This window comes from Macaca nemestrina, chromosome 3 (genome assembly GCF_043159975.1).
Source record: "Macaca nemestrina isolate mMacNem1 chromosome 3, mMacNem.hap1, whole genome shotgun sequence".
NCBI classification, from domain to species: domain Eukaryota; kingdom Metazoa; phylum Chordata; class Mammalia; order Primates; family Cercopithecidae; genus Macaca; species Macaca nemestrina.
The window spans coordinates 95266857-95293212 of record NC_092127.1 but is presented as its reverse complement, the minus strand read 5'-3'; the positions used below and the strand labels follow the sequence as shown (position 1 = coordinate 95293212).

At 37.7% G+C, this 26356-nt stretch overlaps 1 protein-coding gene across 2 annotated transcripts in view; it reads left to right on the top strand.

The window, feature by feature from the left end:
• The window catches only part of LOC105479619 (glutamate ionotropic receptor delta type subunit 2), a 1566744-nt gene that overhangs the window by 1528769 nt on the left and 11619 nt on the right, over positions 1-26356 (top strand). Inside the window, exon 16 of one of the 2 annotated variants that reach the window (XM_011737665.3) lies at positions 26190-26247. The exons of the other annotated variant lie outside the window; for it this stretch is intronic. Coding sequence (XP_011735967.1) covers positions 26190-26210 — 21 coding nt within the window. The 3' untranslated portion in view covers positions 26211-26247. The remainder of the gene's footprint in view (positions 1-26189; positions 26248-26356) is intronic. 2 annotated transcript variants of the gene reach the window in all.

Sequence of the window (26356 nt, the reverse complement as noted above, 5' to 3'; positions counted from 1 at the left end):
TTACCGAATGGTACTTTGCTTCATCAATTTAAATAAAAAATGGGAAGATCCATTTACCCTGCATGATACTTCTAAACCACACAATTGAATAACAAGTTATTACTGTTTTATAATCAGAATTTTCCAATGGTGAAACACATTCTGGATTATGAGTATAGTAAATCATGCAGAGAAGAGATTATGTGCCAGTAAACATAGGTTTTTATCCTTAAATATAAATGTCATGATGACTGATAAAGTACAATGAACTCACTAAAATTTGGCTTCCTTCTAGAGTACTTTTCTTACAAAAAACAAATCTTATAGCCAACCCTCATGACCAAATATTAATAAATGATTAACAGCTATGGCCATAATTATCATTTCAATGAAATTTGGTAGACAACCTGTCAACAAATATTTCAGAAGATACCCTCTTATAAGGCAGCATATGTGAGCTTCCCTAGGTAGAAATTACTTATCTGACACTGAAAAGGCAGGGAATAAAGCTGTAATTTATAGAAGATTTGATAGATGTAATTCAATTCTACTAGTGTTAACAGAGAACTTATTATTTTGAAAGCCACTGTGCTAAGCAGCTGGGCATGGCAGAAATGAATGTTTAGGAATGGGTCTGGGTGTGTTCCAACACTCATCTCTTTCCTGGCTCCGTATCAACATTCAGAATACGGAGGCTATGTTACAGAATGAGTCACCCCAAACCAGTACAGTCTTCTTGGTTGGGTGACTGACTAGAGCAATTCATCTTAGTAGCTCTCAAGCACCAACTGAAACTGTCTTCTTGGTTCAGACCACCTCCTCAAAGAAGATTTGAAAATTTACCAACATGCCAGATCATGAAGCCAAATTTTCAAAAATGTGAAAATTCCTATAAGCCACGGAAAATTACTATCTAACCCTTCATCCTTATTGATACCTGCATACCATTCAGAGACTGACTCCTACCCGTAGGTGTCCTCATCAGAATAATGTAGACCATAATAACTCCTTTTCTATCCCTGCAAATCTAATGAGTCATAACAGTTCAAGCTCTGCAATGTTTCAACTTGCCTCAACAGGACAAAACATAGTAAATCTTATTCAGGCTCTTTTTCGTACTGCAACTAAAACTCCGTGCTACCTTTCCTGTCTTCTAAAATACAGGATGCAGTGTGGCCCATAAACCCAATGAATGTAAAGTATTCTTCAGGCTGCCCACCATGATGATAGCCTCCAACCCACACTTAACTTCCAGGAGACTAGAAACCTCATGGTTTTGCTTCATTTTATACAGCCGCACAGTGGCATGGAACAGTTAAAGCACATAATGATTCAGCCTACCACTGGGATAGAAACAGATCAAGGAACTATCTCTCATTTCTTCACCTGAGTTTTTCAAATTCTTATTTTTTCAATAGTATCCATTTGCTTTGTTTCCATGTAATATTGATGACAAAACAAAAATTGTTCAAATTTGAGAAATTTTTTTCCTATGGAAGGGCTCTATCTTGACTTGCTACAATTTAGGACTCAGTGACATCTTTTGACTAATTTTGTATCATAGTTCCTAGAATTTCTTCAGAATGAAGAAGAGAAACTAGCTGTGCTATTTGAACATATTACCTACCTCATAGTATAGACGTAGCTTGCCTAGTCTTCATGAGGAAGGAGGACCCGGTTTTCTTTCGGAGAAACCCCATACATTCCTACCTTGGAATGAGCAACACATTTCAACAGTCTCGAACTATTCATGATGTGGTTGAAAACTCACAAAATTTTCAGGACATTAATTCTCGTTAATTAAAAACGAATTAAACTTTCGTAACAGCTGCTTTACAAGGAGAAACATATGTCACAAAAACAAAGAATGATACAGTGTCAGAACCAGAGAAGGGATGACAAACATTGCTTTTAATAAATATTTTGCCAGTTACAAGATTTGAGATATGAGTAGAAAGCAAACTTTAATTTTTAAGTTGTTATATTTTATTATTAAATTGCTGCTACTGAAAAAGCTTAGGAATTAAGTAGCCTACTTAAGTGGCTGTTTTTAATTTTTAAAAATTGGACATCAATATTATTTTTTAAATGCACATAGATACGTATATGCAAAGATAACCCATAACTCCCTGAATTTGAAAAATAAACAAATACAACTTGCATATTCGCTACACAAAAGATTCATAGTAGGAGGCCTTTAAGAATTAGTTCTTCTGATATCTGATATGTAATAAAATAAGATTCAATTTACAAAAATTCAAGTTATCTAAAGCTTTCAGGATCACAGCTATTTCCTGGAGGCAAGAGTATCAGTATCTATTTCATACTATGTAAAAAGGTATCTGATTGTTAATTTTTAATTCCTTTCCAAAATTAGGTTGACTTTAAAATTAAATGCTAACCCTCTATTAATGTTTACAAATGTTGTGTATAAGATTTATTGCTAGAAATAAAAGTACACTAAAATTAAGTTGCAAATAGAAGTTCCATATGTTCTACTTATCTCATTTGGCTTTTTTTTTTTTTTTTTTTTTTTTTTTTTGAGACAGAGTCTCGCTCTGTCACCCAGACTGGAGTGCAGTGGTACGATCTCGGCTCCCTGGAACCTTCATCTCCTAGGCTTAGGTAATTCTCGTGCCTCAACCTCCCAAGTAGCTAGGACTATAGGCATGCGCCACCACGCCCAGCGAATTTTTGGTATTTTTAATAGAGATGGGATTTCACCATGTTGTCCAGGCTGGTCTTGAACTCCGGAGCTCAAGTGATCTGACTGTCTCAGTCTCCCAAAGTGCTGAGATTACACCACGCCCAGTCTTATATCATTTGACTTTTTAGTGCTGGAAATAGTAACTGAATAACTAATATGCTCAAGTACTTCTCTAGACACTGTTTTTCAAAAAAACTTTGAACATACCTGATTGACGTAGTTGACATGAGGTATGTAATACAAAACTCTATTCACACAAGATGTTTTTTAATGAGTACAATTCTTTTTTCCAAATCAACTTATTAGGAGTTAAAATTAAAAATAAGCAGTGCAGCAATATATACATATAATTGGAACTCTCAGATTGTAATTCTGTATGACTAAACATTTTTAAATTTATTTCTCACTCACTCAGATTTCTCCATGAAAAGACAGTAAAAATGACCATAAACTGAGTACTGTATGTATGAAAGCCCCTCTCACATTTACAGCCTCCGCAGTTTTTGATGTGTCCCATGGCTCAATCACCAATCATAAATATTTTTAACTAGGTCTCTCTCATCATTAAATGAAGTTTCAGATTCCTACTTCATAACTTCATAATCATCAATTTGTGTCTCTTTCTCTTTTCTTTTTAATGAGTTTAGTACCGATACAGAAACTTTAGCAAGGCTTCAGGGAGAATGTTGGGGAAAATACAATCACATAAGATCAATCAGTCCGCCAACAAATACTTTCTGAGCACCTACTATTAGCACGTACCCTAAGGCAGAGTACTCCTAACTGATGTACCAAGGCAAGTAACTGGGCCAGCTATGCTTCCAGTGTACTGAAGCTTTGATCCTCTCATTTCCTCATGGTGGCCGGGCGGAGGGGGTGACTGGGCTGAATTTCTGCCTGTGAGCAGCTCTGCCACCCAGCTTCTCCTGAGAGAGCTTCCAAAGTTGGAGAAACAAAATATAAACATTGGAAAACTGAAGTAAAAACTCATCGTATAAATAACACCAGAATACATGAATATAAATTACACCATGCTGAAGAGTATATTTGTCAAATTGGTGGTATAGAAAAAATATTCTATGAGAGGAGGAAAAGAATAATGTAGGCTGCAAGGTTTGGAATGGTTTCATGGAACAAGTGGAAAATTAGCCTAATCACCAAGAATGTGGAAAGGTCAGAAGGATGCTTTTGTGCCGGGGGTTACAGTGCAACCATAGGACAAGCATTGGGAAGAATGTTCACAGGCACAATAGGCCACGATCTCTGGAATATGGGCTTTGCGTCAGAGAGCAGCAAAAGGCAAAGTGTGAGTGAGATTGTGGGATGCGTGGAGGCTGAGCTCAAGAGAGAACGCTGCATCCTGTTTATTCATGTATTCAACATACGTTTACTCAGGTCCTGCTGTGTGCAAGACACTACTCTGTGTGTTGGGGATACACCGGTAAGCAAGACAGAAATTCATGCCCTCATGGAGTTTACAGTTAACTGAGGGAGACAGACAATAAGCCAGAAAGTAAGTGAAGGATTAGTCTATTGGAAGGTGTAAGTGATGTAGAGGAAAACAAAGCAAAAGAAGAGCAAGGAGCAGGAAGGCCAGAGCAGAAGTGGGGATCTTCTATTTTAAGTAAGGTGGTCAAAGGAGGTCTGACTGATTAGCTGACATTTGAATGAAGTTTTAAATGGAGTGAGGGAGTAAATGGAGTTAGTCATGTTGCTGTCTGGGGAAAGGACATTCCAGTCTTTGGGAACAGCCAGTATAAAGGCTCTGAGGTGAGAATGTCCTGGGCATGTCTAAAGAATAGCAAGACAATCAATTCAGCTGGACTAGAATGAGTGATGGGAGAAGGGAGAGAAGAAATAACAAAAGACTCACATTACAAGGCTTTGTAGAACACTGAAGATTTGGGCTTTTATTCTGCCTGGGTTGGGAAACCACTGGAGTGTTTCGAACAAAGTAGAATGACATTTACTAGTTCCAGCAGGCTGATCACAAAGTCAGATATAAATCAGTCTTGGAATCATAACTGCCAACACTTTCCCACCCTGCTTTGATCCTAAATATTTGCTACCATTTTAAGTAGAGTGAAATAGGAAAGTGGTATGGAAGTGCCAGTTGCTGGTCCTTGAACCATCAGAGAGGTACTGAAGCTGGGCTGACGCTCACAGAGGCTCACAACCATGGAATATGTGAAAACCTCCATCAGTGGCAGTGGGAAAAAACTGAAGATTTTTAACCAAGGGAGAAACAGGCTCTTAGAGGGGCAGTTTAGAATAAGTAAACTGGTAGCGATTCATCACATGAAATGAAGAAGAAAAAGAGGCCAATTAAAAGGGCTGGACAATAATTTCGGTATGTGCTGAACTTCTGAAGTAGTCTAGAAAAGAAAGAAGATACAGAGAGTAGATAGGTGTTGAAAGAAGAATTGAGAACTTGAAGGTTAACTGAATATAGAGTGTAAAAGAGAAAAGCAAGTCAAGGATGATCGATTTCTCAAATTCAGATGCCAGAAAGATGGAAATAATTTTCCCAAAAAGTGGCAAAGTCAGGAGAATATCTAGTTTGTTAATTTTACTTTTTCTTTGAATTAGAGGGCTTGGGAGAAGAAAGGATAGAATCGAGAATCGTTTATTTGTTTTCCTTCATTCGGAGCATGAATGATGAATTTTGAACTAATGATGGGGAACTGAGGGATCATCTAGAGTCCATAATTTTTCAACTGTGCTCCCCAGATTCCCAAGGGTTTTTTTTACTCAGGATGTATGGGGATGCCACTGGGCTGAGGTGAGGCCCACTGGGCTTCACTTACCGCAGCTCTGCTTTGATTTCTTCATTTGCAGTTGGTCCCTCAGTGTCAGTGGGGGTTGACTCCAGGACCCCCTCAGATACCAAAATCCAAGGATGCCCGGACCCTTATATAAAATGGTGTAGTATTTGCCTATAATATATGCATATAACATATGCAGATTATTCTGTAAAATTTAAGTCACCTCTAGATTATCTCTAATATCTAATACAATGTAAATGTCATGTAAACAGTTGTCATACTGTACAGTTTAGGGAATAATGACAAGAAAAATGTCTGTACATGTTTTGTACAGAGTGTTTTTCGGAATATTTTCTATCTGAGATTGGTTGAATCCATAGATGTGAAACACACAGATCCAGAGGTCTGACTGCATTCGACTTCCAGTTAAGATTTCGTTCACCCTCTGGATAATACATTACTGACAAATGAACAAAATCTCAAGTCAAATGTTTTCTGAGGCCTGTCATAGCATTCGAACTTTGTCTAATTGTTAGATTACTCTTCCTTCCATTGACTTTGGATTGTATTAAAAGTAGTTCTCGGCCGGGCGCGGTGGCTCAAGCCTGTAATCCCAGCACTTTGGGAGGCCGAGGCGGGCAGATCACAAGGTCAGGAGATCGAGACCACAGTGAAACCCCGTCTCTACTAAAAAAAATACAAAAAATTAGCCGGGCGCGGTGGCGGGCGCCTGTAGTCCCAGCTACTCAGAAGGCTGAGGCAGGAGAATGGCGGGAACCCGGGAGGCGGAGCTTGCAGTGAGCCGAGATCGCGCCACTGCACTCCAGCCTGGGCAACAGCGTGAGACTCCGTCTCAAAAAAAAAAAAAAAAAAAAAAAAGGAGTTCTCTACTGGTTCTTCAAAATAGTACAGAAGAGGCCTCATCCCTTTCTCCTACACAAAATGTATCATGTTTCCCACGTGGTGAATACTCAGAATTGACCGAACTGCCCTTCAGCGTGGTCACAGTGATTCAAATCGCTATCTTGAAATAGGCCCAGTGTCTCCAAGGTCCTTAAGGACCTTGGCTTCTAGTGATTTAGACTCACTAGAACCAGGCAGCAGACAGACATACCTGAATAGAAATCCAAAATAAATGTTTCTAAACACAGGCTTGTCTTAGAAAAGGAACAAAATAAAATTAGCCCAAACATTAAAAATACCTGCTATGTTCAAGCCAATATACTTGACACTACGAATCAAGAACTACGGAATGAACTGTGTGTGTTTGCCTGTAATTGTGTGTTTTAGTTCCGAATCTGTTTCAGCATGAGAGTTCAGAAAGCATTCACTAACACAGTTAAGAGTACTCTAAGAGACTAAGAGGTAGGTCTGAAATACTCATCATCACAAATCCTGCGACACCAATTCCTCTAACACTTTAAAAGGTTAGCTTTCACCAAGCAGATGCCATCAGAAAGATGACTTAGATTTTGTCCTGGATCTTGTCTGCCGGCTTTAACCAACTTTCAACTTTGAGGCCATAATCATGGTTCACTCTTCAGAGGTCAAAGCTGATATCCCAATTCTAAGAAAAAAATATCATATATCAAATATAAAACAAGAAATAAGTAATATGCATTTTTATAAATTTAAAATAACTGTTAAAAACTGATTTCCCAAGTATTTGAAATTATAATTCTTTACTATGTACTCTTGCCTCACAGCCTTGCTTTTAAAATATAAACCATGAATTACACACATATACACACACACACAACTAATCTATCTTATAAAAGAGATTCGCACACTAATTATGTACACCTTTTGCACTAAATATCAACACAATGTAAGACTTTCAAAGTAGTTTGCAGAGGCACATGTTTCTGGACTGCAATTAATACAATATGTGGCATATATCCTCAATGAGAACTATTTCATGTCTAGGGAAGTTTAACCCCTTCTCATCTGAACAAGCAAGTCACTAATTTCTGCTTCAATGTTTGTCCTCGAAGAGGGAAGGCATGCTGACCAGGTGCCAGGCTCAGTGCTAGGCACTACATAGGTGTTTCACTTGATTCTCGTAATAACCCTGTAAGTTTGCTATTGTTGATACTAATTGAGCAGATTAAAACAAAACAAAAGTAAGACTCTGGAAAGTTAAGTAATCTGGTTGAGTTCACACAATTAGTAAGCAACCAAACCAGAATTCAAACTCACATCTCTCTAACTCAGAAACCCATGTGCTTTCCACCTCAATGGGCTGTTCCAGGATCAAGACGAGATGGAGGTAGAGGGTCCTACTATATCCCTTACTGATGTAAGAGGTTTGTACACTATGGGATCCATAAAAATCAACTAGTCCTCAGTAGCTACGTATATTTGTAATACAGAAAGTGGTATTACAAGTGGTAAATAAAAAGTCACAAAAGATGAATACAGATGAAGCATCGTAGGAGCTTAGAAAACACAAACAGATTCAGAGAAACACTCTGCCAGATAAGAATCTATAGAAAAGACTGCTCAAATACCAGCACGCCCGCTCATGTCCCTCTTGTATTCTTTATTTATGCTAATGGTGGTGTTAGTGACCTATCTGGTCTTCTCCCCTCTTGCTTAGAGTCCCTTTAATGAAAACATTAGAAAAACCAACCCTTATTGAGTCCACTCGCCTAAAGCTTTAGTACCTGGTCCGCTTTTTCCAGCCCTGCTGCTACAAGACCAGTTTAAGCACGTGCTAGCCTCTACCTGGAAGCCTTGCAGTAAATCTCCCAAGCTTCACTCTTTTCTAGCTCACATTCCACCTACACGTCTCACTCGATAGCCTTATTAAATTACTTCTCAGGTCATGCTGCTCCATGATTTAATTTTTTTCTGTGGTATTTCTATGGACCACTAACTAACGACCAAGCACCTCAGCTGAGGTCCCTTCTGGCAGGAAGCACTAAGGCACCCTTCACAGAGAAGCAGCGTTTGAGCCAAGGAGGAAGGATTTTGACAATTGGGAATGTGAATGTAGACTGCAAAAGCAAAGTGCAAAAAGGAAATAAGAAACTATCATTGACAAGTAGGGGCCAGGGAGTAAGACTTTTGGCTTGAATCAGGAAGTCCCGTGGAGACAGACAGAAGATGAAAAAGAAAAACTCATTTGTTGATTGATTCAACAATTGTATTTGATATTTTCAGTCCTTTTTATACACACACACACACACACACACTCTTACACCACCGTATCGCAGAACATACAGACATGCAAGGCTCTCGAAGCTATTATAGAAGAGATATCCTGTAAATGCCTAACTGTGACATAAGGCAAAGTATGATGTGTTCCATAAAAGTGATACAATGTATTACAGAAACTGAAAGAAGGGAGAGATGATGCTCTTCTAGGTAACCTTTTACAGAAATACAGATATAACTACAATTTAAAATTATATGTAAGTACTTAAAATAGTCCAGAGTATTTTGAAAATTCAGAGAAAAGAAAGATCTTTTCTCACAGGTGATGGAATATCTTCATGGAGAAGAGAGTTTTGAAACTGAGCCTTGAAAGAGAATGTACAATTTTCACAGGTATAGACTAGAGAAAGACTTTTTTTAGGCAAAGAGAAAGATCTCATCCAAGTCATCATGGAGGGTAACACAAAGCATATTGAGAAAGATCAGATAGTTTGGCTGGAACACATGGGCGAGGACAAGCAGGACAGAAGACAACCAAACTACAAAATCAAATCCAGCCACCTACCTAATGTTTGAGTTTCACGCCTTTTACAATCCATTCTGTTTTTGAACAGCTGTGAATACTGGAAATGTGATGGTGTTTGCAATCTACTGGGGAAGAAAGATAATTTAATAGGCAATGACAATAAATTGGAATAAGTAGTAATGAAAATGCAAGGTGATGTTCCACTCAGACCAGGGCTAGGAAAATCTCCCTAGAGAATGGGATTCTAAGTTACAACTGAGGGAGAATTGACCAATAGCCAGGCAAAGGAAATAGAGGTTGTTCAGACCGTGTGACCAGTATATGCAAAGACCTGAATCCAGAGGGCAAGATTTATTCCAGGGACTGAAAGAAGTTAAGCTGATAAAAGGAAAATATCAAGAAAAATTTTAAAAAGGCATGGAACAGGCCTTGTAATGCTTCATTAACCATGATAAAGAATTTAATACAAATTCTTTAAGAAGTAATGTTCCAGGATCACTAAGAAGTCATTGAAGACTTTAAAGTGATGGCCTGATCATGTTCCTATTTTATTTTATTTTATTTTATTTATTATACTTTATGCTCTAGGGTACATGTGCACAACGTGCAGGTTTTTTACATATGTATACATGTGCCATTTTGGTGTGCTGCACCCATTAACTCATCATTTACATTAGGTATATCCCCTAATGCTGCCCCTCCCCCCTCCCCCTACCCCACAACAGGCCCCAGTGTGTGATGTTCCCCTTCCTGTGTCCAAATGATCTCATTGTTCAATTCCCACCTATGAGTGAGAACATGCAGTGTGTGGTTTTCTGTTCTTGCGATAGTTTGCTGAGAATGATGGTTTCCAGCTGCATCCTTGTCCCTACAAAGGACATGCATCTTCTTATTTTAAAGAATCACTTTCACTGCCCTGGGGGAAACTTCAGGAATGTGAAAAGACCTAAGAGAGGCAGACCAGTCAGAAACTTGTGTGGCAATCCACCTAGAGGAAATAGTCCAGTCCAGTAGTAAAGAGGTGGAAAGGAAGGAAAGAGGTGGAAAGATACTAAAGAGAACTGTAGTGGGAATGGGGTCTGGGTCTGGGCTTGTAATTAACGTCATGGAAGGTAATAAAATCATCCAAGGAATATGTGGGTCTATTTAGCACAAAGTAAGTTCTGGACATCCAACACTGAGGAGGATCAGCATTTGATCAAAGGACTAAAGAGTGTGTTAAATGGAAAAACTAGCTAAAAGAAATCTGGAAAGAAAACTATAAGAGTGAGTGGTCTCAGATGTGAAGAGTAGAGAGTATTTCAATAGGGAGTGGTCAATATTGTCAAGTGTTACTCAGCGAATAAGCATATCCATGAGAACGAGCAACAGATAGGTCTTCAGGCCCCGAGTGAGAACAGTGTTCAGAATGGTGGACTAAAGCCAGACTGCAGTTGTTGGAAGAATAAGTGGAAGGACACATACACTGCTCTCCCAAGGAATATGGTGATGAAAGAGAGGTGAAGGCCAGCAAAGGAGCTCAATCTAGCAGAAAAAATGGTATCCCAAGAGGGTGTTTGTTTCAAAGGTAGGAGACACTTGAGCACATTTAAATACCAATATGAAGGAGCCAGTAGAGGGCAATGCTTGAGAATACAGTAGCAAGCAGGGCTTTGAAAAGGTAAAGGAATGAGATCCAGGGCACAATTCCTCTGTAATAAGAGAAGGGACACCAGAAGGCAAAAGTATGGATGTGAATGCAAATAAATTTCTAGGTTCAATTGCCCGATATTTAGTGAGAATTATGTTGGATTCTATCTTCTACAAGATGGAGGAAGCAAATCACTGGTGAGCGTGAGAGGTCAGAGATTTAAGAAGAATAAAGAATGGAAGAGCTATCTAGAGCAACATAGTAGAACTGATATACAGTTTTGAGGGCTCAGCTGAGGTTAGAGGTCATGACATTATCTTGGCCTGATCTATACAGTTGCATATTTTTTTCAAATATCCTCAGCAGCTTCTAGTTAGCCAAGGGCAGACAGACTTGGATTTAACAGAGACTTGTAGAGTAAGCGGTAAAATGACCACTCAAAGTGGCACTAAACAAAAGTTAATTTTAATGGAGTGTCCCAGTGGTGTACGAAGTATAGTGAGAGGCCATTTTGATTAGGGTATGAAAATTGTGCTTCATCTCATCCCCACAAATCTCAGTGGCTTGATCTAATAGATTCAGAATCCAGGTTCCTTCTATCTAGTGACTCTGTTATTCCCTAGGACTTTGGAGTCCTCTGCTGTGTCTTCTGCATCCAGTTGGCAGATGAGGTAAAGAGAGAACATGGAGGATTGTGGGAGTTTGAATGAACCTGACCCGGAAGTAGTGCACATCACTTCTGCATACATCCATTGGTTGTCACATGGCCACACCAAAACAGTTTTGATAAGCATCTGACTTGACTACCCTAGAGGCATAGAGTCAAGTTAGCAGGCTTTGTAATAATCTAAGCATGAAGAAATACAGGCTAAATAAGGCAAATACCAGTAGAAATGAAATAAAAAGCACATTGGGAGAAAACCAACAGATTTAGTGATTATTTAGAACAAGGATGATAAGCAAGGTTCTGTCTAAAGCACAGCATTAAAAAGAATTATGCGATCAAAATTCAGGATATGAGGCCCACTCTAACCACCCTGTTTAAAGTTGAGATCCTTTCCCCTAACATCCCCCATTTACCCTTACATGGCTGCATTATCTTTCATAGCACATGACTCCTTCTACCATACTATATAATTTACTTACTGGTCATTGTCTTTCTCCTTCCACCATAATGAAAGAAAATTGAGGGCAGGAGTTTCACTGTCTTGTTCATTACTCTTTCCTCAGTGCTTAAGACATTGTCTGGCATATGAGGGTCATTGAATTACTACTTGTTGAATTATTGAATGGCATGATTGATTAACAACGACCATTATGGTGAGGTCAAGTTCAAGTGGAAATACATACATGTATTTACTAACTACTGGCTTAGCTGTAGAAAGGAAAAGAAGACTCTGACATCATAACAGAGATTCAAGCTAGGATATCTGGACGAATAGTAGATTCAGGGAACATATTTTGTATGTGGAGTAAAAAATCATATTTGGCTTTGGAAACATCATAATTGAGATGAAGGTAAAATATCCAGGTGGACATACTAAGCAAGTCATTGACAATGTAAAGCCTAAGGCTGGACGCAGTGGCTCACGCCTGAAATCCTAGCACTTTGGGAGGCTGAGGTGGGTGGATCACCTGAGGCGGGTGGATCACCTGAGGTCAGGCGTTCAAGACCAGCCTGCTCAACATGGCGAAACCCCGTCTCTACTAAAAATACAAAAAATTAGCCAGGCGTGGTGGCGGGTGCCTGTAATACCAGCTGCTCAGGTGGCTGAGACAGGAGAATTACTCGAACCCGCGAGGCGGAGGTTGCAGTGAGCCAAGATCATGCCATTGCACCCCAGCCTGGGTGACAGAGCAAGACTCCATCTCAAAAAAAAATGAAAAACCTAGGATTAGGCAAAACATTGAGAATTGGAGTCTCAGAATAAGAAGATAATAAGAGTTTCCGTTCTCAAAACATACAAAAAAGATAAGTATGAACATCTTAATTAGCTTAATTTAATCATTTCACAATGTGAGTATATATATACACACATATATGTACATATATATATATAAATGACATTGTATACCATACACATATGTGTATATATGCAATTTTTGTAAATTACACCTTAACAAAACTGGAAGAAAAAAGATAATAAAAATGTCAGGATAGCAAGATGGAAAGTTATTCAATGGGCAATGTAATGTTGAGTAACCAAATTAAATGATCTAAAGGACATTCAAGGGTAATTAATCCAAGGGCCTCCTATGGGTTAGAATAACTATCACAATTTAACCTGTCAAAAAGTATTTCCGGAAGGAATATCTTTACTGCATCACGTAATCAATATCAGTGTGCCTATATAAAGTGTGCCACATACATAGCAAAAAAACAAATTTTGTTTTCTGGTGGTTCTCCTGTTGAAAAATGATCACATTTAAGCCCTCTTGTGGTGGCTCTGCACGGAAACAGTCCTACCTCTCAAGGAGTCCTGAAGCAAACTACTCCTTGACAACACAATGGAACAACAAATCTTTTTTTTATTGTTATTATCCTGTATCTGTGTCTTTAAGGAACAGAGAAATAATCTCTTTTCTCCTCACAGTCTCTCTTTTCTTCATATCCATCCCAGCTGCAAAGTGATAGCTAAAACACATGAATAATAGTAATACTGGTGAAAATCAGAGTCAACAAATACAAAGACTTAGATAAATGACCTAAAGTGTCTTACAATTCACATTTTCATCAGATAGCCATATAAATTATTTTAACTGCTATATTAAATGTTTGAATTACACCTAAATTAGCAATTGTGAAATTTAATAGGAATAGAAATAAGTAGAACTTTTACAAATGTCATATCTATGTGTAAAAATACTTAGAAATATTGAAGACAATGAGCTCCACATCAGTTACTAATTAGGTGTTTTTGTTTAAGTAAAGCAATTGTTAATGTCCCAGTGACAACTTCAGTTCATAGAATACTTAACCTAATACTGAACTAATGCTTGCTATTACCTAATATGCCAAATGGTAACGTAGCCAATGACTCCAGCATAATCTTGGTCAAAATCAATTTCCAATCCAGCATACAGCACAAATAAAGTACATTCTTCTAATATCTTTGGTGTCACACTTTTCCTTTTTTTCCCATAAAGCATTTGACCGAACTTACAGTAAAACATTCAAATGGCCTCATATTTTTCTCTTCTCGTCAGAATAATATGGGACATATTAAACATTTTTCAATTTTGAAAGAAAATTCAGGATCAGTTAGCTGTTACATAAGATTTGAATATTCACATACTCCCTAAAATTGATAGAGTATAAATTTAAGAAATATTTGAACCTCTAGAGCAGGAGTCCCCAATCCCCAGGCCATGGGCCAGTACCAATCCATGGCCTGTTAGGAACTGGACTGCACAGCAGGAGGTGAACGGGGGTGAGTGAGCCCTGCCTGAGCTCCGCCTTTTGTCAGATCAGCATTAGATTCTCATAGGAGTGTGACCCTATTGTGAACTGCACATGTGAGGGATCTAGGTTGGGCACTCCTTAGGAGAATCTCATGTCTGATGATCTGAAGTGGAACAGTTTCATCCCAAAACCATCCCCATCCCCCCACCTCACCTCCTCCCACCCCATCTCTCACTCCCACCCCCATCCCTACCCCGTGCCCATCCATGGAGGAAAAATTGTCTTCTACAAAACCTGTCCCTGGTGCCAAAAGGGCCACTGCCCTAGAGAGAATTTCAGGAAATTCCAAGCATTCTAACAGACACCGTAAAAAAAAAAAAAAAAAAAAACGGAACAGTTTCTCTCTACATAGCCAAAATATAAACATTTTTCTTAATTACTTTTTAGGACACATTACAATAAAATGAGCATGACTAATTCAATATAATAATCTACAATGATTACTTAGAATCTAAAATAGAAAATAGCGTAAAATAAAAGCAGTCCTGGATTTACAAAAAGTTCATTTCCAGAAGTTCACTTCCAAGTCGTTTAAACACATAATGCATTACTCCAAAGGAAGGGAAAAGGTACAACTAATGATTGCTCCTTTAGGTTAGCCCTCAAAAAATGTTATTTAACTACAAATTGTTTTTTCTGACAGTCTTGCTCTGTTGCCAGGCTGCAGTGCAGTGGCATGATCTTAACTATAAAATTACTGAAATATTTAAAATAACATTTTTTAAAACAAATCTTCTGACGTTAAACATGTTCATGTTAAAAGAGAAAACATAATAATATGAAAGAACATAAAATGTTAAATGTTTTTAGAATATCCTGAGAAAACAGATTTAGTGCCATCCTAAAGAAATTAGAGTCTAAAGCCAGGGTTCACATTCGCCATTTGTCAGCTGTGTTACCCTAGGCAAGTTACTGAATGTCTCTGTGCTTCATTTTCCTGAAATAGAAAAAAATTAAAAAAATAATAGAACGTTTCTCATCATATCTGAAAAGATTTAATGCTTTAATAGATGTAAAACACTTAGCACAGTTCTTTGTTCACAGTAGGTTCAAAATACTGGTTTTTTTTTGTTTGTTTGTTTTGTTTTGTTTTGTTTTGTTTGAGACAGAGTCTCGCTATGTCGCCCAGGGTGGAGTGCAGTGGCCGGATCTCAGCTCACTGCAAGCTCCGCCTCCCGGGTTTTTACGCCATTCTCCTGCCTCAGCCTCCGGAGTAGCCGGGACTACAGGCGCCCACCACCTCGCCCGGCCAGTTTTTTGTATTTTTTAGTAGAGACGGGGTTTCACCGTGTTAGCCAGGATGGTCTCGAACTCCTGACCTCGTGATCCGCCCGTCTCGGCCTCCCAAAGTGCTGGGATTACAGGCTTGAGCCACCGCGCCCGGCCCAAAATACTGTTTTAATGTTATTATTCTGTACAAATTTCTGTTTAATATAAGTGGCAATTAAAGATTGATGCTGCAAGAGTGTAAAATACAATAAAAACTAACATTTTACCTTCCAATCCAGTTCTAAAAGAGCTTTCTTAGAGAAATGTACAAATGAAAACATATGCATTAATCACCCTGTTATTTAGCAATTTTGTGCAATCTTGTAAACCTGCAATATAGAAAAAAAAAAAAAAACTTTAAGACATTCAGATTTTGGAAGTATATATTGTATTCCACTGCATTTAAAAGCAGACTTTTAAATATGCAGCACCTCATGTCAGGGTCAAAATCGTTCTGATTGTGTATGGGAATATGTTTTATCTTAAATATGTCTAGAACTTTAAGAACTTAAGGAAGCTTCAGCAACATTATAAAAAGATCATATCCAAGGCAAGTTGAAAATTGGTAAGGCAAGTCTGTTTATAGAAGCTCTACCAAACAACCACTAAAATTACAATCTCTTCAGACTAAAAACAGTCTTTACATTTGTTGTCCGAAAAGAAAGACAGACAGCTAACTTTAAGGATATTTTCATTTTTAAAGGTTGTATCCACTAAAATGTGTTTGTTTTTCAAATTAAAATAGAAACAGAAAAAAGAAAAAGAGGCAGTTCCTTGCACCCTGAATGTTAGCCAAAGTAGTGACAATTACAGGACCACACTGAGAGAGTCCCTTCTTTTTGTTTCTCCAAATGCTCACCAGGAAAGAGAGAACATTCACGGGCCTCCTCCTCTAGTACCGACTGACTCCCTGCTGTCTTTTCTAAAGCCAGATGGTGGCGCTGTGGTATCATTTGTTGAGAGTTTAGCTTTACATTCTGTTTTCTGTCAGTAATAGCGTTGCGTGAAAAGTCTCAGCCCTCTTTAGAAAAAGAAAGTATTTTAAACAGACTTTATTCTTCCCTTTAATGATAAATAAGCCCATCATTTAAGCCCTTTAGGTTGTTTTAATGTTTACTATTTGTAAAAGAATGTATCTGAAACTTGTAAATAGAGATGATTTACAGTGTACTTTCAAAAGGGTTGAGAGTAGGTGGTGGTATTTTGCGTCTGTTGTTTTCTTAGTTCATAAAAATAAAAATGAAAAGAAATGGAAATATTTTGTCCATATTATTTCATATATTCATAATTTCTAAATAAAGTCTTATGACACCTCTAAGCCCCAATCTGCTGCCCAAATCATCAGAAAACAAAGACTTTTGTTAGCAAAAGTTAACTCAATTCTAATCTCACTTCCCTGTCTAACCCTTTCACCAATTTTGGTGAGAATGCCTGTTCCTACTGAAAGTGGTTCTACGAAGCTAGTCTGGCAACACACACACCTGTGCCTTTAATTGTCCCCCACACCTACCCCTCTCTTATGTGCTCTGTTCATTTCACTAAGCCACTTTCTTCTCGGAAGCCTGGGTTTTACCTGACCTACACCCCCAAAATGAAAACTGAGAACTGAGTTAGGCCAATGCAAAATTATGAATTGACCATTTTCTTCCTCACTTACATTAGACCAGTTTTGCATTGGCCTAACTCAGCTTTGGTTCTCCTTCACCTTTGGCTGACCCAGAACAAAAATAATGCTGGGAACCCTAACACACCCCTTTCACCCCACTTTTAATTCTGAATAAAGTGAATGTCAGGATAACACAAATCAATGCAACTATTGGAACATCCGGTCCAAATAGACATGTGGCAGGTGAAAAATGAAGTCCAAGAAAGAGAACACATCAGAAAGAGGCCATGTGCAATTTTAGAGTCTAGACAACAGGGGCATTTGTGATCCATGGTGAAACCTCAGTCTCACCCGGGTTGCCTTGATGGATGATGGAGGGGAAGAGAGGACGATTCATGGTCGTTTGTGAGTGCCAGCTGGAGGTCCCATCTATTCCTCTGCCCACTGCCAGTCCACTGCTCCAGGTAGGACTTCAGGTTCCACAGATTTTCCCACCTCTTCTAGGTAAATTGTGAAACAATGTATATGCAGTTTAGCCATAGTCCTTTATAAGCATCTTTTTAACCTATTTTTCAATGGAAACTGCATTCTCTTCTAAATAAAACCTTATGTTCATTCCCACTATGCCAAATAAATTAAAGCAGTATTTGAAACATAAACGCATTGTATAACTTAAAATTCATAAAATTTACTTATTAAAAGGCAAGAAATTAGAAAAAATGGATGACTGTTTCAGACCAAAGACTAAGCATTCAGTTTATTTTGGGTGTTTTGATGGATCCACATACAAAAGCTGTGTAAGAAAGTGTCTATACTACAGAAGTTAAAAGAAGCCACACCTAGCAGCCTTTGATGATGCCCTCCTTCCCTAAGAGATTAAAGAAAAACATCACACTCAGAGTAATTAGATTCTGATAATGAACGTAGAAACATTGATCTATAGCACACTTTAAAAACCATTGTTCTAGAACAATGCCCTGACTTTTGTGCCTAACTCTGTTTTGTTAGGCAACTTCCAATTCCTCCTATGTGTGGAGTTGGCCTTAAATGACAGATCATATTTTCTAACTTGGTTCTATGGGAATTTCAACCATCATTGATGCTTGTCTGTAATTTAACATACATTCTCTCTATATTTCTATTATCCTAGTTCTAATTGTCTTCTGAAATTGTAATATTGAGATACACTCAAAAACAAATGATTGAGAAAACATCTTCCCAAATTCCATGATGCTACTTAGTACTTTTGTGAACAACAGACATAAGTCAATAAGAATTTTCGTATGTACAATGGGAGGAAGCTAAGCCTCAAAGCTTCAGAAGCACCAAGGATGTATGGAAACAGAAAACATGATGAACGCCCTCTCTTCGTGGCATGCTTTTCTCATCCAGTTTTCACATTTTAGTGCTCCTCCAGAACCTTTAAAATCAAAAAGGAAAAATGAGATTAAAAAGCGTGAAATACCAAGAATCTTCCCTATTTTCAGGGGTCAGTTCTGGGTTATAATCCTAAACTAATGTGGAATTGTCTTAAAAAGATAAAGCCTTTCTTATTTCTCCCATCTGCAGAAAAAAAAAAAGAATATGATTTACTTGATTGCTGACTTTCTTTAAGGAGTCTGTGAATGAGATGATAGAGTATAATTTGTTTCCATTGTGAGTGCTTCTCCAAACTATAAAATCAAACACCTAACAATTTTATCAGGGTGTCCCTAATCTTGAGCATAAATGATAGGTTCCTTTTAGATGGCAGTGATACGTCTGTGGAGTTTTATTTCCAGGGAGACAGGGCAGGATTTGCTGCTATGCAGACTGAATAATGTTTGAAGCCAACATCATGTCACATTTTGTGTGCACTTTCCAAAGATTAATCCAAGCGTTACAAATGGGACACAGACTGCCATTGTCCCAGGGACACTTTAATAACCCACACCTACAATATTCAACCTGTTGTTTGCATGGGGACAACTTTGGGACACAAAAACCCACCAGAACGACTTAGGGAAAGGAGCCGTGGAGAGGCAGAGACCCAGGCGCCACGGCACCTCCACATCTCATCCTTCATGGCAAATGAGTCTGTTTGGAGTTTATTTATGCCTGAGGATGGGGGTCGTGCAGCTTGCTTTCTTCAAAGCGTCTCGGAGAGCCTTTCTGAAATCTCATGCCTGCTAACTCAGTTTCTCACTTCTGTTGCACTTTGGCAGGGTTTGCCAACTTGCAGATAATTTTTGTTTTGTTTTTCATAATGTAGCTTAAATTAAAGAACATTATTCCCCTCAGAAATAAGTTATGCCTAGCCAGTTTCTTCTTTCATTTTTCTCCCCACCCCCCTTCTTTCCTCACAATTCCTTGCATCTGTTGTTCTACTAAGATATTCTTCACGAATGGAAGACTCAGGAGAAAGCTTCAGGATGAAAAGATTGTGAGAGGCAGATGAGAAGATCTAATAATTTTCACATTCCCCAATGTATCATCTTTAAGTGCTCCTGTGAAGTACTTATTATTTACTTTAGAAAACAAACTGTAATGGTCTGGTACATCAAATTGATAACTAGGTTCCATATTGAGTTCAAAATATCAGTAACCTACTTGTTCACGTAAGAAGATATTTTAGCATAAAGACAAAAAACTAAGAGATACAATGAGCAGAATCATAGTTATGGTATATTTAATCTCAGATATAATATTTTGAACAGTATCATTAAAATAATTTCTTTTCATAATACATTATTACTATAGTATATAGTAGTGTGACTATAACAGGTAGAAAAAATGCAAAACCAACAGAAATCTTTAGAGGAAAATACTTTCGGAAATCACAATAAGGCAAAAAGACTTATAGAAGCATCATGAAGAAAAAGACTATGTATGTGTGTATTATATATATGGTATACATTATTTTTAAAAAGGAACCATATATTATATATATAAATATAATTATATATAATAAAATATATTTATTATATATTAAATATATACATATATAATTATATATATTTAATTTCCACTTTAATGACAGGTTTCCATTAGGTGAAAAATTACAAGAGATAGAATCGATAAACGGAAAGGCAGTAGTGTATATTTTGCTAAAGAACATGCTCCTTCAATTTAAACTTAAGCTTGGTACTTTTTAAAATAAGTATCAATACATTTATTGAAATACAACATTTCGAATTTACCTTTATTACTTGGTATAATTTTTAATTAAAATTACTGTATTTATTTAATAGATTATTTTATTACCACTCTTGTAAACAGGTGAGCCGGTATAGGCTTCTTCTTAACTTCTGTAAATGTTATTAATCCTGAGTTATGGGATTAATCCCAGTGTTATTTAAACGGGAATATGTGTATAATGTCAAAAGTCTTAAATGCCAGTGCAGCACACCAACATGGCACACATATACATGTGTAACAAACCTGCACGTTGTGCACATGTACCCTAGAACATAAATTATAATTTTAAAAAGAAGTCTTAAATGCAGGTGTATTGTCAGCATTGGTGCATGTGAAAACAACATGTAGACTGTTTTGACTTTCTAAGCTTAGTATGAGGCAGTAAATGTACTGCAGCTAGTTGGGGAAAGCGTTGAGGAGTATGTGGAAGAATCCAAGTTTCTTCTCTACTCAGCAACTCACAAGGCTGAAGTCACGGTGTTGGCTGAGCCGCCTTTCTGGAGCCCAGAGTTCTCTTCCAAGTTCACATGGTTGTTGGAAGAATTCAGTTCCTTGCACTGATAGGACAGAGGCCCCTATTCTTTTACTGGCTATTGACGTGAGGCCTACTCACAGCTCTTAAAGCTGCCCACAGTTCCCTTCCAGGTGGCCATTTCCAGATGCCCTCCCAGGCTTTAAATCTCTTTGACTTCTGGAAGGGCCCAGTCCCTTTGAAGGGACTACCTGATTAGGTCAGACCCACCACCATCATTTGGCTTCGGATTAACTCAAAGTTGACTGATTAGTGACCTAATCAAAGATTGATACTCCCCTGGAGTCTTCCCTACACTCAAGGAAGGAGGATCGTATAGAACTCATAGAGCAGAGGGGGAATTTTGAAGGCCATCTTAGAATTCTGCCTACCACAGAAGCTAATTCCAAACAGTGAAATGGTTGCAAAGGAAATGAAGTTGGAGACAGGGAGAGAGGAATCTATGCAGAGCGATCAGAAAAGGAGTCTCTGGAGCAGAAATACTTGATCTGAGGTTACAGGGCACAGAAGAAACCGGTCGTGGGAATGTACTCTGTTTGTTTGTTTGTTTGTTTGTTTGTTGAGACAGAGTCTCACTCTGTCGCCCAGCTGGAGTGCAGTGGCACTGTCTCGGCTCACTGCAACCTCTGCCTCCCGAGTTCAAGTGATTCCCCTGCCTCAGCCTCCCAAGTAACTGGGATTACGGGCATGCACCACCATACCTGACTATTTTTTATTATTATTATTTTTAGTAGAGATGGGTTTCACCACGTTGGCCAGGCTGGTCTCAAACTGCTGACCTCAAGTGATCCACCTGCCTTGGCCTCCCAAAGTACTGGGATCAAGTGAGCCACTGCACCCAGCCAGTCATGGGAAAGCACTTCTAAAGAGTGTTTAGCTATTCAATTTAATGCACAGTCATGCATCATTATGTTCTGAGAAATGCGTTGTTAGGTCATTTCACAGTTGTGTAAACATCATGGGGTGTACTTACCCAAACCTAAATGGTATAGCCTACTACACACCTAGGCTGTATGGCATAGCCGATTGCTCTAGGTTACAAACCCTACAGCATGTTACTGATTAAATGTCGACACCATGGCAATTATTTGTGAATCTAAACATAGAAAAGGCACAGCAAAAATGTGATATTATAGTCTTACAGGACCACCATTGTATATGCGGTCCATCATTGACCAAAATGTCATTATGTGAAACATGACTGTATTACTGTAACAGTGTTAAAATTCCACTTACATGTCAAAATAGGTGCTATTTTTTGAGGTTTTATGAGGAAATTCCTATTTGTAATGCATGTTTTTAAATAAAACTTCGTTTTCTAGAAGCTCAAATGAGTTCCTGCAGGACGGAGAACCTGTGATGTGCTTGAGCTTGTAACTGTAAGCTGCCTTTCTAAAGGTTCTGCAGAAAAATGTGTCTCAATAGCTATTAATGGAGAGACGCTGAAATGATTTGCCCTGGGAAAGATACAGGAAGGTCCCTGCAAATTTACAATTATAATTTCATCATGATGGTGGCTGGTGTCAGAACCACTCACACATTTACTCAAAAAGTATTTGTGGTAGGATAATTTTAAAATACCAATTTGTGTTCTACTTCAGCATTTTTCCCTCCTTTCCTCCCCTCCTGCAAGCTCAGAGTCAAGGCCCCGTGTGTCTCTTTGCCTGGGAGATTTTGCAGAGGGGAAAGCACAGCCGTCAGCTTCTTTTCCTGTCTTTGATAAAAACTTAATCAGAGAGATAATGTTATAATGTTAGCTCTGAAGAGACAGAGACACCAGAGAGTTATTCGAAAGACATTAAGAAAGGAGGAGGAGAAAAATTTTCCCCAGAATGAAAAAAAAAAAAAAAAAAAGAGGAGCAAAGCCGGATGCTGTGGCTCATGCCTGTAATCCCAGTATTTTGGGAGGCTGAGCCAGGTGGATCACCTGAGGTCAGGAGTTCGAGACCAGCCTGACTAATATGGCAAAACTCGTCTCTACTAAAAGTATAAAACTTAGTCGGACCCGGTGGCGTGCACCTGTAATCCCAGCTACTTGGGAGGCTGAGGCAGGAGAATTGCTTGAACCTGGGAGGCGGAGGTTGCAGTGAGCCGCGATCGCACCATTGCACTCCAGCTTCTCAAAAAAAAAAAAGAGGAGCAGGGGTCAGTGGGTTGCGGAGATGATGCTATCAATAAAAGGGAAACTTGCAGATGCCACAGGAACTCAGAGGGGAGGGGAGGCTCTGTGGTGTGGGATCACAGTCTTTCCAAATAATCTTATTTCCAAAACATGACGAGAAATAGCAAAGCCAATAGACCTGAAGAGACTCTTCCTTCAGCCTGGCACAATAAGCATCTTCATAGATAACCAGTGTGAACCCATGTCCTGAAGGGCCTCCTAGACAAGATGACTGTGTTTAGGAACCCAGGATCTTGGCACAAACCTGGTTAGAGGAAAAGGTGAATGAAAACCTTGGGAATGACTATGATCGAATTCCCCAAGTCATGTTTAAATACACATAAGTGAGTAGAGCATGCATTTATGCACATCATATTAAATACATATGTACCAGGTGCATCCAGAAACTGCTTAAAAAATCTGTCATTTTTAACTCATATCTAAGAAGCAAAAGTGTTCTTATGTGTTATTGACAACACAGAATAAACTTTACTAGTTTAAATGATTTAAAGCAGTTCTGTGCTTTAGAGATTTCAGTCTTTCTCTACCTTCTCAAATGCCACTACCCACCCTCAGAAGGGGTCATGGTGTGGCTGAAAGAGAACTGGACCAGGAAGCCAGAGGCCTGGGTTTGTTATGTGGCAACCATTGGTTGAGTGCTCTTATGATGCAGCATGCTAGGCTTACAAAGATACATAACACCAGTTCCTGTCTTTTACATTCCAAGAATGGAGAAAACCAATACAGAGAAAAAAGCAGGGGGTAGGCAGTATGGCAGAGTGGTTACTCACCAAGGCTGAGAGAACAGGAGTTCTGATCTCAGCTCTTCCCTGCTTAGCTGTCTGATCTTGGGCAAACCATTTAAAGATCCTCAACCTCAGTTACTTCACAAGTTAAATAGCTTCTACAGTTAATAGGATCTATTAATAACTTCTGCCTCAGCATTATTGTGGCTAAAAACCGTGTTTATAAAAGTTTACTATAAATAAGTCATTGCAATGCACTGTGTTAAGTATCATGGGTATTGTATTTATTTATGTGACTCTAAACTGATTCCTTCAGTCAACACATCTTTATTGAGGGCCTACTATGTTCCTGGATTTGAGTGACAAAAGTCACAAACTCTCCAAGACTGCTTCCTTTGTAAAATGAGAGATTTGGAATAGATAATCCCTAAAGTCCCTAAAACTTGGTCATATGCTCAAGAGGAAACTATAGAACTGCAGCCCTTTTTTTTTTTTTTTTAACAAAAATCTTTAGATTGTATCTACATAGGCATATTTGGGGTGGGGTAGGAATCAAAAGAAAAGAACAGAAAATGTTCAATTGAGCCAAGTGACTATTGATTTTTTAAATAAATAGAAATAAAACTTTTGGAAGCCAGCTAATAACTAAAATTTGATTAATTACAATACTGAACAATTCCGATCAGTGAAATAGAGACTATGTGGTTATCTGGTATATTTAATCAACAAAGATAATCAATTAGTATGATTTAGCTAGATGTGATATCTCAAGTATATCCTTTGGTTCTTTATGTAATTAAATGTTTAATTCAAAATCCAGTTGAATTCACTCAACTAATTTCTAATTGAATTGCTATGTTTTGTTTTTGTTTAAAAAGAAGCATATTTGAATTAATTCATAGGTGTTTGTTTTCCTTGCTGATTTCTGTAAACCTGACTATAATAATTTTCAGTGAGATGCTAAGGAAATCTTATTTTATTTACGAATCAAATAAATGAAAACATTGCTAAGTCTAGAATGTATCAAAGCATTTAAAAGGCTGAATTTCTCTTAAATGTTGCATATTTTTAAAAATGAAAGTCCCTGTGTTTCCTGGGCTTGGGTTAACATGTAGAGTAGGAGTTGGTATAATACCTGACATGCCAAATTCCTATGTAATGCTATAGGTTGACGATAACGCCTCACAGGAAAGAGGTAGGAAACAATGGTAACCATAGCAAGAGAAGTTTTCTAGCACAAGTAAAATACATGATATGACAATCAGCATAGTGTACTGTGATAGCAGCAATCCTGTGTAAATGAAGAGATTCTGTGCATTGCTTCTTCAGAACTGTGGCTTTCACTGACATTTATAAATGAGGATGGGAAAATGATATGACCCTTTCTGGGCAGCCACTGCCATAAAGCTGAAAAGTGTTGCAATGTCTGACACGTATCTTATCGAGTTTAGATCAAACAATTTGCAAACACCCAATTTCTAGAGTAAGGAAGTAGCATTGAGGAAAGGAACAGGATTAGTTTATGTTGCATCAGAGAGACAGAAATACTTCTTTTCTACTCATGTGTTTGTATTGTATTAAAGATTTTGTTCTTATTCAAATAAAAAAGCCCCCATTAAATGTTCCAGATGGCATTTTAATGGATATCGTGAATCCTTAACTTTCACTATTATCAAAGAAGTTTTTATGTTTTTCTTAGATATTTGCATGAGTATTCATAAATAGTAACCTGGATACATATAGGAGAAATTTAAGAGACATTGTAGTGATGAGTTATTTTATAATTATTCTCAGTTTGTTAAAATAATTACTATTACTGTTAAAACATGTATTTAGCCAATATTTGAATAATTGAATCAATTTTCTTTCTTTTAAGTTGTAGATATAGACACCAACGTTAAAAGGAATTGTGGCAATTAGCTGGCTTATTTGCACCTAAGCATAAAATATTCTGGAAAACACTGAATGAATTCAATCTTACTGCTATTATTTTCCTAGCAATTAATAGGTAATGTCATTAGCACAAACACATAATTAGTGCTGAATACACCCTATTAAACCGAATCAAATTTAATTGAAAATAATCAATTGTTTCTTGGTCAAATTTCTATTTTCTCCCAGATCTATTATTTAGCTAGTAACAAATTATTTTTTCAGTAAGCTTGGTAATATACCTGCATGAGAGTGAACTCAATTGTTTATATGAAAGTAAGCAATTAATCTAATTTATATAGATTGATTTTCCCAACCAATTAAACAAACCAGATAATTACCAAATTTCTAGTTAAGTTTCCCTTTTTGGTTGTTTTAGTTTTTAAAACAAAAGGTGTATTTTAGAGACCTGAGCAAAAGTTAAATTTAACTGTTATTTAAAATTTAGTTTAATTTGAAAGTTTTAAGGTGAATAAGTTTGTGTATGTGTAAACAAACAGCACTGCCTTTTCTTATTTTCTTTTTCTTTATTTTCAGTTCCAAGTTCTAATTCAATGACATAGTCCTGAAAGATTTGTCACATAAAGTATGATATGTGAGTAAACAGAGACTTCTAAATAAACTATAACACTATTTTATTAAATATTTTTAATTTACACAAATGGATTTACTGATACTGGGTATAAAATAATTAACTCCTCCTT